This window comes from Talpa occidentalis, unplaced genomic scaffold (assembly GCF_014898055.3).
Source record: "Talpa occidentalis isolate TD23 unplaced genomic scaffold, MPIMG_talOcc4v2.1 talOcc4.12, whole genome shotgun sequence".
Classification (NCBI taxonomy): Eukaryota; Metazoa; Chordata; class Mammalia; order Eulipotyphla; family Talpidae; genus Talpa; species Talpa occidentalis.
In genome coordinates, this window is record NW_023601212.1 from 11,754,365 (window position 1) to 11,768,811 (window position 14,447).

General features: G+C 39.4%; 1 protein-coding gene across 1 annotated transcript in view; it reads left to right on the plus strand.

Annotated features, from left to right (window-relative positions):
• The window catches only part of FDX1 (ferredoxin 1), a 35,007-nt gene extending 27,204 nt beyond the window's left edge, over window positions 1-7,803 (plus strand). Inside the window, exons 3-4 of the mRNA XM_037505233.2 lie at window positions 2,786-2,915; window positions 7,120-7,803. Of these exons, the coding sequence (XP_037361130.1) occupies window positions 2,786-2,915; window positions 7,120-7,246 (257 nt within the window). The 3' untranslated portion in view covers window positions 7,247-7,803. The remainder of the gene's footprint in view (window positions 1-2,785; window positions 2,916-7,119) is intronic.
• The last annotated feature ends 6,644 nt before the right edge of the window (window positions 7,804-14,447 follow it).

Consider the following 14,447-nt stretch of genomic DNA (forward strand, 5'->3'; position numbering starts at 1 on the left):
GGCCCAGAAGTCAGCAATTTTTTTATGAGATGAAAAGAACAAAAAAGGAGTCACTGTTTTTCTTACATAACCTCTTCTCAGTTTTAGACTCTTTAAAAAATTTTTTCCTCAGAAATATCTTTTTTTAGGAACAGGTCTTCACTGTTAAAAATTCTTCCTTTTTTATAGAACATATAGGTTAAATCTCAATTTTTTTTTCTTTTTTTAAAAAAGGCCTGCCCAAACTGCTCATGGTGTCATTGTTTTAGAGTTTTGCAGGATTGAGTGTTTCTTCGCGTCAGTGCTACATATGGGTCTATAAATCTTGGCTGCATTTTCTTCCTGTAGCAGCACTTGTGCTACAGTGTGACCGTTACATTCCTCTGGTTCACTGTTGGCCATCTCGGGTAGGCTGAGTGGATTCCTTTCTGAGCCTTGAAGTTTTTATTATATTTGAATTTCTTCCCATTGCAAAAAATAAGAAAAGCATATCTGTTGACAGCTTGTGGCAGAAGTTTGAAAGGGACCATTAGAAGAGGGAGGGGTCGTGAACGTGGCACACTCACCTCAGGAATAGATCCAGGGCTGGCCTGTGTAACAGGAACTCAGCATGTCGGAATGAGAAGTTCACCTTCATGTCTACTCAACATTTGTCAAATTCTTACTGGAATACTCTCTTCAGGTCTGGGCTTGGCAACATAAGCAAGATGTGGAAACAGTTGGCAAGGTTCCTGAGAGGAGCAGTGAAAATTACTAGAGAACGAAAATAAAAAGTTTTAAGAGGTGAAAGAATTGAAGTTTCCTAGGGAAGAGAGAGTTTAAAGGATGTGGGGAGCTGCAACATGGATGTACCTCTTCATTGCAGCTGACCAGGTGGTACAGAAAGGAATGTCCTGCATTTTTCCACAGGGATTTATTGGCACAGAACTTTTCTCTCCATTCCAAGATGATTGAGACCATATTGCACGCACTCAAATCTCCCCAGTTGTATAGTGGCTTAAAGATTTATTATTAAAAAACAAACCAGAATAACTATTTTTAAGGTAGAATTTAACCAGAACATGATTTTGTGTGATTCTGTTTTTTCAGGTCCTCCTCTGGATGCCATATTTTAAGTAAAGCCCAACCAGACTGAGGGGAGGGATTTTAGAGCTCGGTTATTTAAGCCAGACACGTGGAAGGACCTGTGTGTACTCAACCTGGAGAAGGGAGCATGGTTCAAATATGTGAAAAGCTATTGTTTAGACGGATTTCACTAATCAAATTAATAAAAACAGAATAGAAAAGTGGTTGGGGTGGGGGTGGGGGTGGGGAGAGGGAGAGCTTGGTCAAAGGGTACCAACTTTCAGCTGTAAGATGAATACAGTCTGAGGATCTCAGTGTGTGGTATGCTGACTATAATATACTGTTCTCTTTAATCAACATTGGCTGAGAGTAGAACTTGCCATACACTAAAAAGTACATATGTAATGTGGGGTGATGGAGGTGTTAATTAACTAGGTAGGAGGAACCCCTTTCCAGTGTACACTTAGATCATCATCATCATGTACACTTAGATACCTTCCAAATCTGTTTGTCAACTGTACCTCACTAACAGTGGGGGAGGGTGTGGGAGGATGAGGACTGGAATCCAGGGGATAGGATTGAGTCAGCAGGAGGAAATTTCAGAAGGACAGATTAGCTCATTAAAGCCAAAGGTGGGCACTGGCTGGCTTATTTAGTCTTTTTGTATGAAATAGGCAGTTTTGCTAAAAAAATTAGTAATCCCTGCTGTGATTTATTTCTTTTACTGAGGTAACATTGGTTTACAAATTATACATGATTTAGAGGTACAGGGTCAACTCCACCAGGTGTAGTTTTTCGAGTGAAAACTCCAGGAAAGGTGGTTGCAGACAGGTTCAGTCTGTGGTGGGACTAGCCGACTTCAGTTCCCTTTTGCTGTGCCTGGTGTATAACAAATAACAGTTAATAAGAATATTTCTCCTGTCCTCCCCTTTTTTAAAGATTTATTTATGCATATAAGAACTGGGGTACAGGCCAGAGGTGTGGGGCGGGTGAGAGGATTTACCAGAGACAGAGTGGGGAACAGAACAGGCAGACTGACTGAAGTACACTGCTGAGGGGAGCAGCAGGTGAGCCAGGAGAGGTCTGCTGCACCATGTGGGTCGCTCCCTGGCCTGCTGGGGATCAAACACGTGTTGCAGAGGCTGCGGATAGCTTCATAGGTTGCCTCTTAATCCCTTGTGCTACCAGGGAGGCCCTCCTGTCCCCTTTTTTTATCTTGTTATTTAAAACAAGTATGATTCTTCAAATAACTTTCTTGATTCTGCCCTGGTTCCTGGGGAAGATTGAGAATATTTAATGTTATTTATACACAGGTTTGGTTGATCTAATTCCATATATATATATATATACACCACAAGACTTTGTAGATTGAGCTGTCTAGGTAAAAGTAGATAACTTGCTGTGACTATGTAAATCATTACGATGAGTTTTAAAATTCTTATTTTTTTTTAATATGTATATATGTGTCTCAGTTTAACTTGGAAGTGCTTTGATGTTTAGATTGTATATTTTTGTTTTCCCTTCATGATACCTAACCTGGGGCCTTACTGAAAGAGTATGTAGCCACGATTTCACACTGTGGAAGGGGAGGGGAGTGTCTCTGATTCTCACTATTACTGCTTATGATTGATTTATGCTAATGCTGATTCTAAAACTGCAAAGTAACTGATTTTAATTCAGATCGGATTTAAATTGTGTTTAAGGTAGAGGGGCCTATGCTCATTATTTGTTGCTTTTGTAGGTGCATGTGAGGGAACCCTGGCTTGCTCCACGTGTCACCTCATCTTTGAAAAGCACATATATGAGAAGTTGGAAGCAGTCACTGATGAGGAGAATGACATGCTTGATCTGGCTTATGGACTAACGGATAGGTAAGATGGGAACCCACTTCACTTGTCCTGGTAATCCAGGAGGAGGAGAGTTCTACAGACCCACGAGTGGAAGAGTGATCTCCCTACACAGAGGGGTCACCCATCTTCAGTATCAGCATGTGGCATTTCACTAGAATATATTCACTATTTTGCACTTTAGCCTTTATGAAACTTTTCCTTCTACTACGAAAAGTAGAAAAATAATTAGTGGTATTGGAAGTATTCTAAGTCCTAATAAATCTTCAGTCTATTTTTAGACCAGAAATTAATATTTATTACAACTTAGTGAGTTGGAATTAAATTGAGTACTTTTTATGGTATTCTTGAAAGATAGATTTGATAATTGAGTGAAATGATAATGGAAAGTTTTACCTAGTTGAGAGAACAGAGTTTTTGAAGAAACTTAATTTATAATGATAATTATATTAAAATGAATAGTTCTATTTCAGTAGGATTATTTCTAAGTGTACATTAAGGTAACTTAATCAGAGCTTATTCTTGTTATTAATAGATAGAATTACTTTTAAAAGTGGTAAGATTTGTATTAGCAGGTGATACCTTATTTTTATAAATTTATCCTTTTTGGTTGGAGTTAAGAAAGATAACGTGATTTACTGTTACAAGAGGCAAGATGAGGGCTTAATTAAAATTGACTTTGGTCAATTGACTTGATGACCTTCATGAAAAATAATTTTTTAAAAAAATTAAAAGAAAGTAATGGTTTTATTTCATGTGTATTATGTAACCACAATTTTGTTAGACCTTTAACATAAACTATCTCATCTAGTCTTTACGAAAAATTTCAGGTTATTGGTTTTTATTTAAAGATCAAAAATCATTTTATTTCATTTGTAGTTCATTTTCCCCTTGGTGAAGGTGATACTTATACCCTGGGAAGAGAAACTAGGAAAATAACATCCCTTTAGAATTTGATGCAAATCAGATTCTGACTGCCATCTGCCTGTCCCCCTCACATCTGTAGCTGCCACATTACCAGTCCATACCTCCTTTTTTCCCCCTAGAAGATAACACACACAGTATATATGCAGTGATTATATTAATTTGGTTCTCAGAATTGTATGTCTCCTAATCATAGCTAAATGCTTGCAACAGGTACCATTCTAAGTGAAAAGAAAAAGAACTTTAGAGGAAAGTTCTCCTCATCAGTTAGCAGAGATACAAGAATGTAAAAAGTTACAGAAGATCTGTTCTAATATGTAGACTAGCCATTAATTTTGATAATGAAATTCAAAAGTTTTAGAACCAAATTATGGAGAATGCAGAATAACTTTTATAGCATTTTATCATGGGTTCTCAAGTATATAGAATTTTTTTTATAAAAGATTTATTTATTTATACAAGAATCAGGGTACAGGCCAGATGCACAGGAGGGTGAGAGGATTCACCAGAGACAGAGCGGGGAACAGAACAGGGGAACAGACTGATGAAATACACTGCTGAAGGGAGCAGCGGGCAAGACAGGAGAGGTCTGCTTCACCATGTGGGATTCTTGCCGGCCGGCCGGGATCGAGCCTGCACTGCAGAGGCTGCGGACAGCTTCACAGTGCAGCGCTCAACAGCCTGAGCCACCAGGGAGGCCCTCATCATAGAATTTTTGTATGATGTTTTTTGGAGAAAGTGTAATGCTGTTCACGGGTAGCATTATAAAACACTGACATAAATAACTTTGTTCAAAGCTAGTAACTGCTTATAAACTCCTATTTCTAGGATACCATATAACACCAAAACAAATTTGCATCATATAGTTCATGCATTTACTTTAAGAGCTGTGTTTGTCTAATTTTAAAGATTAAACACCATTATTTAAGTGTTTATGGAGGGTGTGGTCCACCTTGGTGATGCAGGGCTCACATGCAGCCATTGTCTCCTTTGTGCCACCGATCTGGCACCTTGTCTCATCTCATCTTTGTAGCTCCAGGGCCTGGCTCATACTAGGGCATCCCCCACTCTGGAATTTCTGGTAGGCAGATTCTAGAATTTTCTGTGACTTTATATTTGATGATTGTCATTGCTCCTTGCTGCCAGTTTCCCTGGCAGGGGCCTGAGTTTCTGTATTTGTAAGAAAAGGATGATAATAGCATAGGGTTGTTGTGTGGAGTCAATGAGTGAATGTACGTGAAGCTCTTAAAATAGTGTTTGGTGAAGAAAGTATTCATTAAATGGTAGTTACTAGCATTACAGCTATAATAACATCAATTCATATGCTGGTCTTAACTATAATCTAGACACTTAACAAAGATTATCTCTAACCTTCAGGGTTAAGGCAGCAGTATCAACATTTTATAGTGGGAAAGCAAGGTTCAGTTTTTGGAGATTTATTTGCTCATGGCCACTGAGCTAGAGAATGACAGAGCCCTGGTTTGAATCAGTTATGGTATATTTACTGTTTCAAGCTGCTTCTTGGAATTGAAAACCAAACCTTATAAGTAAAAGTAAACACAACACCCAGTATATTTCCACTGCTAGGTACATATGGCAGGGGTGATTGGAGAAAATATCATCAGGGTTTGCACAAATGTCAGAATTTTGTGGGGCTAATAATGAAATCGAGGCTGCCTGCCTCCTTCTCTACTGGTATGAGACCAGTCTTCCCTGGCAGACTCAGAACCAGGGACCTTTAAAGACTCAGCAGGAGTAGAAGAGTAAGAAAACAGTCGCAGAGCATATCTGCCTTACCTTCTAAAGTGGTAGTCAGAAAAATGTTGGTGCTACCACCCCGCTCCAGCGTTCCCATAACACTCACTGTGTCTGCCCTGTTTCATTGGTAGCTGTTTCCATCTCTTTTTCTCTAAATTAAAAGTTTCTTGGACACTCACATTATATTACATTTCATATGAACACCAAGTGTAACCAGCATTCTCACCAGAGCTCACCTCGGTCCTAATAAATTTGTCTAAGTTGCCCTATCTCATTCTCTTCCTTGCAGACAGAACCAAATGCATAAGTGAGTGTTTGTTGTCAATAAAGCTGTTTCTGATTGACTGATCGGCAATCAATATTTCCTGTGGTTATACTTCCTTAAGCAGCAGTCCCCCATTGCTCACCAATTAAAACCTAAATCTTTCATTGGTGATGAAAGCTGTGTGTGGCCTGACCTCCTTCCAGCCCATGGTTCTGTCATTGACTGCCCTGCACAGTCACCGAGCTCAAAACCCACATGTGCCTTAAATGTGCCTTAAATCCCTGTTAGCTTTGTCTAAAGTGTCTTTTTCCTGTATTTTTTTTATCATACATTGAATCCTTCCAAACCTCTTCTAATCCCCATCTCCTTTGGCTAGAAGTGTTTTCTCCTCAGAGCTTTTGGCATTCTCCTCGTGGCCTTTGTCCCAGTCTCCCATGTTAGTTATCTGATGTGTCTCACCTCTCCTACTTGTTTGAAAGTTTCCCTTTTAATACTGATAATAACTACTCACCCACAGCTCTTGTGTGAGGACCTGCTTTTGGACAAGGATAAGAAACTAGTTAGGATTAAGAAGGGGTCTGAAGGTGCCACGTTCAGTGCTTGGCTCTGCCACCACTCTCTCTGGCTTGAACCCTGCTGCATGTTGCATGCACGACACCCACACCCAGGAGGTCTGCAGCAAGGACTGAAGTGAGTCCTCTTCCTTGTATGCCCACTAATGTCTAGTATGGTGCCTCTAGATGCTCAGGGAATACTTGAGAATTTGCTAATGAAACCATGACCTGGGCATGACTTCAATAAAATCAAAAATGTTTTGATTGACTAACGGACACTGCCTATTATAATGTGCAAAATTTTCACTTGTTTTGTAATATTCAAAGAGCTATTTAGGCTTATCTAGACATAGATTTGTATATCACTGTTAAAAAGGAAAAATACAAAGTAATAAAATTGGTAATAATTCTACTAGTATTTCCATGGTTGTGACTTCTGATTATTTCATTGCTTATCAGCAGTTGTTCTGGTGAAACAGTTGGTGGATGATAGAAATCAAAACCTCAAATGAAGCTTTGGCATGCCAGGCTTTGTTTTTACATATTGACATTTGTTACCTTCTAGGTGAGAGTTGGATGTATTTTTTTTCGAACTCATTGAAAAATTAAAAGGTACATAAATTTGTAAGTGCTCTGGGTAAGAAGCTGTCCTGAACAGCTATATTGCTTTGTGAATGTATGTGTCTGTGTGCTTAATATTAATCCCCCTGTCTCCCTGTTTGTACAGATCCCGGTTGGGCTGCCAAGTCTGCTTGACAAAGTCCATGAACAATATGACTGTCCGAGTGCCTGAAGCCGTCGCTGATGCCAGACAGTCCGTTGACATGGGCAAGAACTCCTCTAAGCTAGAATAAATAGGAATATTTTCACGGAATTTTACCTATTTTTATAATTCTTATTTCCTAATATTATTAAAGAATCTGGATGAATGGGTTTATTATTGTGACTAGCTTTACTACATTAAATCACTTTATGTAACTACTAGATTTATAGTCCTGAATGTATGTAATCTTCAAAAATCATGAAATATGAGAAAATAGTTAAATCTAATAAAACCTTACATATTTTGCCTTATGTCTCTTTAGCGGCTTCCTAGAATGTTTTCACATAAATCTTGAGCCTACTTATGTAGAAGGTAGGTTAAAAAAGGTATTCATAAGCATGTTAAGTGTGGGTGAAGACAGAGCTGCAGTGGCTGGTCTGGAGCTGCACAGCAAGCTGGACGTCTGTGCTGGAAATGCAGCGCGTTACCGTAAGTTACGCGTTCAGATTGAAACTGGGGAAATGGCGAGTATCTTCTTACAGCAGTAATTAAATGTGAATGCGTGTGGACAGAATTACTTAATTCTCAGTTAAACTGCTTAATTTCAAAAACAGTTATTACCTTGTCAATAAACATTTCAAAATTTTAAATCATTGAAAGGTGTCAGTCTCAACACAGGTGACAGAACACTGTCAGAGAAGTTCGAGCTCAGTTCTCCCTAAACCGGACGAGTAAACTAACAATTAGATGTCTTTATTCTTTTCACTATGGCCTTTGTAACCTTTTAAAAATAACACTGATTCAGACATCTCTGCCCATCACAGAATAGCAGCCTTAGGAGCGGACTTCTCTATGTGAGCTGCTGAAGGACATGTGCGGCCCATCTGGGCGCCCACACCTGCAGGCCACGAGGAGGGGATGGAGGAGCCCTGCAGAGCCACAGGCACGCATGGCAAACCCTTGTCTTTGTCTTTACTGTGAATAAACTGGTAAAAGATCATAAAGGGGTGTGCAGTGTGCACTTGGAAATAGGTAGATGCTGGTGTGGCCTAGGGGGTCCTGCAGAGGCTGGGACACCCACCTTCACCAGCAGCGGAGCTTCCTCACAGCCTGGTGCCTGGGTCCTGAGCCCTGGCAACCTTGAGGGAGGGAGAGTTTGCAAACCAGGCAGAAGCTGTATTCTTCTTACGGCCTGGTCCTGGAGTCACACAGTATCACTCTCTTCATTCAAAATGAGCCATTAAGTCTGGCCCATCATTTGAAAGGACAGGCGTTGAAGAATTTGCAGACATGTTTTAAAGTCACAGTAGTAACCATGTTTTTTCAGGTTAACTTGTTAGCCTTTATTGCCTGTGAAAATTTACCTTTTAACTAACATTGTTGTAAGCTTTTCAAGAAGAGCTATATTTCACTCTTGCATGGTATTTTGGAAAATTCTTGTATCTTCTCTATTATTATCGTTCATTTGTTTTATAAACTCCAGCAGTTTTATTCTTGTCAGCTTATTTAAATCAGGGAAATATGGTGGGCTCCCTTTCAAAGCTGTGTAATTTTAGTTTACATTTCTCTGTCATTTTGCCATCAAGAAAGGCATCTTCCTTGGGTATAGTACTCTTATAATTATTGGTTACATTCTAATACCTAGAACTGTATTTGGTTTTCATAGATAAAACTAACCTGTAATTATGTAAGTAATTCAGAACTACTGAATTACTCTATTATGTGAACCTTTCTAAAAATTTCCAAAACACTTTGCCCAACTTTCACTATGAAGATACTGCCTAATATTTGTCTTTAAATAATGTTTTTTCTCCTTTCTTGGTAACTATTGAAGTACCATATAGTGGTGATCCATGTGGTTTGTGTATGGTCATGCAGCAGTTTGAGAAAATTACATTTCACTTGAAAAATTGTTTTCTAAGGGAAACTTTAGTTTGTTACATGTTTTCTCACTATTTTCTTCCTTTCTGATTCATTTTTTTTTCCTTGAAACTACCTAAAAATTTGTAGTAGCCACATTATGGATTAGAATTTGTCAGATAGATTTCTTATAGGATAACTTACCACCCTATAAATAAAAAGTAGAAATAATGTGCTGTATGCACATTTCTATAAATAGTATAGGAAACTTTATTGAGTGTGAACCTTTCAGGCATACTCAAACATTACATAGCAACTTTGTTTCCTGTTAGGAATATTTAAGAATAGGAATCTATCTTGATTAAGCAACAACAGCATTCCTTTATTGTATCAACCATCACATGATACCAAGTTCCTTTTATCAGATTGCCTTCTGTTTATAAGTTTCTGGAAACTGAAAAATTAGAAAACCAGCTGGCACGAGGAAGATATAATTTACAGACACAAATGAATGCAGCTGTAATAGAGCAGACATTGGGAGTTAATAGACAATTTAAATCTTCCAGAAGCAACTTAGGAGAGAAGTTGACAGGAAAGATCTTTACAGTCATAGGCATCATTTCTGCAAAAACTGTGAGTAATAAATCATCTCATCATTGTCTTATTCCTCTTTCCTTCAATTCCCATTTGCCTATATTATACACTGTCATTTAATTTTTAGACTTGATTTGATAATGTTAGGAATTAACTAGCCCCATAATTCCTTTCAGGCTCCCCTTGCCTACTAACCATTTCTGAAACCATTAACACTCAGCTTGAACTACTCGAACAGACTGCCCTTGACTGCATTTACTCATACAGCAGTGTATTTCTCCTGATAGACTAATCACTTTATGAATAAGCACTTGGCTGTGTTCAGCTTTGTAACTGCAGTGTCTGATACCGTGCTTAGCCCACAGTAGGGATACAATAATTAATCAGAACCTGGTCTTACAAGGAATATACTTCTAGCATTTTGTTCTGTGGCAGTCACCTGTTATGGATGAGACTTTATGAGCTAAATATAGGCCTATGTAAATCTTACTTCCAACCTAAAAGGAGTCAAGATAATAAGAATGTATCTTGAGAGAGCAGATAATTTCCATTGTGTTAAAAAGGATTGTGTTCAACTTGGCTTTTTTTTTTAACATTGTGCATCAAACAGCTTTTGAAAGAGCTGAATGCATCAGAGATCTTGTAGGTCATTGGTTCTTCAAGCTTTGCACGCTGACGTCCTGTAGGTGATGTATATGGGTCACATGACACCATCATGATCGTGCCTCCAGTGGAGGCACATATCGTAGAAGTGTCTGGATCATGTGTTTCTAACAGTCCGCTGATGGGGATTCCTAGAGGCAGTAGAAAAACAGAGTGAGTTTCTAGAATGTTTTCCCAGACCAAGCAAACCAGCCTGCAAAATATTAAGAAATGCTCGTGGTAACTTTGTCTCAATATTCTTTCTTTAATAGAGTTGTACTTGTTTTTTTTTTTTTTAAAGATTTATTTATTGGGCCTCCCCGGTGGTGCAGCGGTAGAGCGCTGGGTTGCGAAGCTGCCTGCAGCCTCTGCGGTGCCGGTTCAATCCCCGGCTGCTCCCCGGCCACCAGAGGAGGGTCCCACATGGCGCGCAGACCTCTCTTGCCGCCCGCTGCTCCCCTCAGCAGTGTACTTTGGTCCTTCTGCCTGCTCTGCCCCTTGCTCTGGCTCTGGTGAATTCTCTCACCCTCCCGCGCTTCTGACTGTACCCAGTGCATGTATAAACAAAACAAACAAGCAAACAAATAAATAAAGAAAAGCATGCCTCTATTAAAAAAAAAAATCTTTAAAAAAAAAAAAAAGATTTATTTATTTATTTATATAAGTACTGGGTACAGTCAGAAGCGCAGGAGGGTGAGAGAGAATCCACCAGAGCCAGAACGGGGAGCAGAGCAGGCAGAAGGACGGAAGTACACTGCTGAGGGGAGCAGCGGGCGGCAGGAGAGGTCTGCGTGCCATGTGGGACCCTCGCCCGGTGGCTGGGGATCGAACTGGCACTGCAGAGGCTGCCGGCAGCTTCGCAGCCCAGCACTCAACGGCTGCGCCACCAGGGGAGGCCCTGTACTTGTTTCTTAATTGAAGCCCAAAGACACCTTACACACCTTACATAGTAGGGGGAAATCTGGAATTTAGGGTTGAAGACTTGAGGACTGTTTAGAAATTTCCCTAAAACTTGGAAATAAAGCAAAAATATCATTTCAGGTATCTTCAAAGTTTGCTTAGGGGACTTTCTAACTGGGCAGCCTGAGAACCATCTGATGTTCTAGGACAGAGGGGTTCTACGTCCTATTGGTTAAGTCACGCCCAAGTCCTCTTACATATAAAGAAAATTCCATGGGAACACAGCCATGCCCAGTCATGACTTACTGTTGATAGCTGCTCTCATACTAAAACTGCACATCAAGTCATCATCACAGAGACCATATGGCCTGTCAAGCCTAATGTATTTGTTGCCTGGCCCTAGGCCGAAAAAGTCTGTTGACCCTTGTTCTAGGGGAGGTTATTTGACTCAGTTCCTACTGTTGATTAGGGGCCAGTCTTTCTAAAGTTAGAGGTTAAATAACTTAGAGCAGATTGATAAATTGCAGTGGATTTCTGTTTGGTAGAAAACGCAACTCCAAGAGTTATATTTTGTGCTTTTTAGGGCTCTGCCCAGTTTTGTTTTGTTTTTAATTCTTAAAAATATAGTGTTATTTTCAAAAAAGAAAAATATAATCTATAGCATATGTTTATGCAAAATTTTAGGTATTAATTTGCAAACAACCACATTTTCTTCAACAATAAATACGCAAGGACAAGTATCAGATATATTCTCTTGTGTACTAAAAGCAATAGGTGAAGAGGAACAAGAATCACAGATGAAAGGTTAAAATTTTAAAAGAAAATTAAAATAGGGCTTGCCTGTCTTAGTGATAATGACCTTCCATAAACAAGACACATTTTAATTCAGTTCTCTGAACGTGAGGTCCTCAAATATGAAAAGGAAAGTGCAGTAAATGACAGCAAAATAGAAGTAAACTAAACTCAATATGCATCTCAAGACCAATACCTGGTATGTGTCAGGAGCATCATTTCAAATTAATGATCAATAATTGTAAGGCAACAATGCAAATTGACTATTTCTGCTTTCAAGCTCCATAATACAGCCAGGAGGTACTGTCAGCCCTGCCACCAGGATATATTCACAATCTAATCACTTGTCACCATCTCCTCCACTATTGCTACTACTAGTTACTGTGTTTCTTCATACCGTTAGTTGGCCCTCTGATCTGTGGGTACCATATCCTATGATTCAGCCAACCCCAGTTCAAAAATATAAGCTACATTGTTAGGCTTACAGGATTGTGTCTGAACTAAACAAGTGCAGAGTTTTTTTCTTATCATTATTCCCTAAACAGTAACATAAAATCTACTTACATGACCTTTAACTGTAGTTGGTATTATAAGTAATCTGGAGATGGTGTAATGGATACAGGAGGTTATACGCAAGTACTATGCCTTTTCCTTTGAGGGGCTTGAGCGTCTGGATTTATGTAACCAGTGACCTTCACATACCAAGGCACAGCTGGAATTGCTTCTACCCTTGCCTCTTTATAGTCTCCTCCAGAAAATAGAGACATTTGTGTTAGATCATATCTTTCCTCTGCTCAAAACTCTGAGGCATCACATCTCCCCTAAAAGTAGATCCCTGCTCCTTAGCCAGGCCTCCGTGGTCCTACATGATCTTGCCCTTTGCTAACTCTCAGATGTTGCCATCTACCAAGTTGCCCCTTGTTCCATTTGCAGTGCCCTCTTGTTCTTCTTGAATCACATAAAACATGCTCCTGCCTCAATGCCTTTGCACTGTTCCCTGCCACAACACTTCCACTCAAATGCTACCTAATCTAAGAGGACTTTCCCATCTACCCGCTCCAAAATGGCATCTTTCCTCCTCATTTGCTCCTCCAATTTCTGTTTAGCCCTTTATGGCACCTGACATGTTTTATCTCCTCCTTTGGCATTGCCTTTACCCAGTTTCATCTGTTTCTGCAGCTTCACCAAGGTTTTCTTCTCTTCCACTGTGTGTATCAGACTCTCAGGTCATTTTTTTGAACCAACTTCATCATTCTGCTGGTTCCCTCAGTGAGTTAGATCTTTGACACACATGCTTGCTCTGTATTTGAGAGTTTGTAGTTTATAGAAAATTTATACAGTGACCGCTACAGCCTGTCTGCCTCCTTGTGAATGTCCCACCTTGAAGTAATCACTTAATCCCCCTCAGCCACTTTCATATGTTGAGTGGAGAGAATTATACTCAATATACCTCAAACAAGCTACTCTGTCATCCATATAGTATTTTTTTTAAAGATTAATTTATTTATGATTACAGTCCAGAGGGTACAGGCCAGAGACGCGAGAGGAGAGGATTCACCAGAGACAGAGTAGGGAACAGAACAGGCAGATAGACTGAAGCACATTGCTGAAGGGAGCATCTGGGGAGCCAGGAGAGGTCTGCTGTGCCATGTGGGCGGCATCTTGGCTGGGGATCGAACTCGCACCACAGGCTGTCTGCGGACAGCCTCACAGTGCTGCGCTCAACCTCCTGCGCCACCAGGGAGGCACTCATCCATATAATATTGAGTTGGAAAAGTCATGACATATTTTCTATGCAAAAATGCATCAGTTTTTCCAACAACCCAATAATAAACCACTGGACAAAGCTTAATAATCATTTCAATGAAAAGGTGTGTATTTATAACCACTATTAACTGTGAAGTTAAAACAACTGTGGTGGTTGATTCTTTCTTGACAAAATCTGGACCTGTGGTATTAAAGCATAGGTGGAACTCCTGTCGTGTATAAATTGCAAAACTGGGACATGATTTTTTTATTTTTGCATTTGGAATAATTATTTTTAAAAAGCAGATATACAAAGAGATTAACCTGAAGTCTAGCTCCCCATCTGTGAATCCACTACAGTTTCTTATACTATTTTATGTAGAGAAATCAAGTAGTTATGAGTTAACTTCTTTGCAGTAATAAATACAAAAGGAAACAAGTAGTAGGCATATCTGTGTGGGGGCTGGAAATAACTCATTGCTTTTTCGTAGACAGAGGAAATAAGGGATGATCCAATAAAAGTAAGAGAGGGGAAGAACCTTTGCTGAAATGGAAATGGAAATTGTTTATTTTAGAGCAACATCAGCTCTTTGAAACTACTTCCTCATAACACTCCAAAACAAATTGCTGTATGGAAAGCTGTTTTGAAAAGTATAATAGCACTCTACTGTGATCAGCCTACTGCCCACCCACTAAATTGATACGTAAGAGCTTAAATAACATTTTTTAATCAAGCTCAAAATGTTTTTCTTAATCAT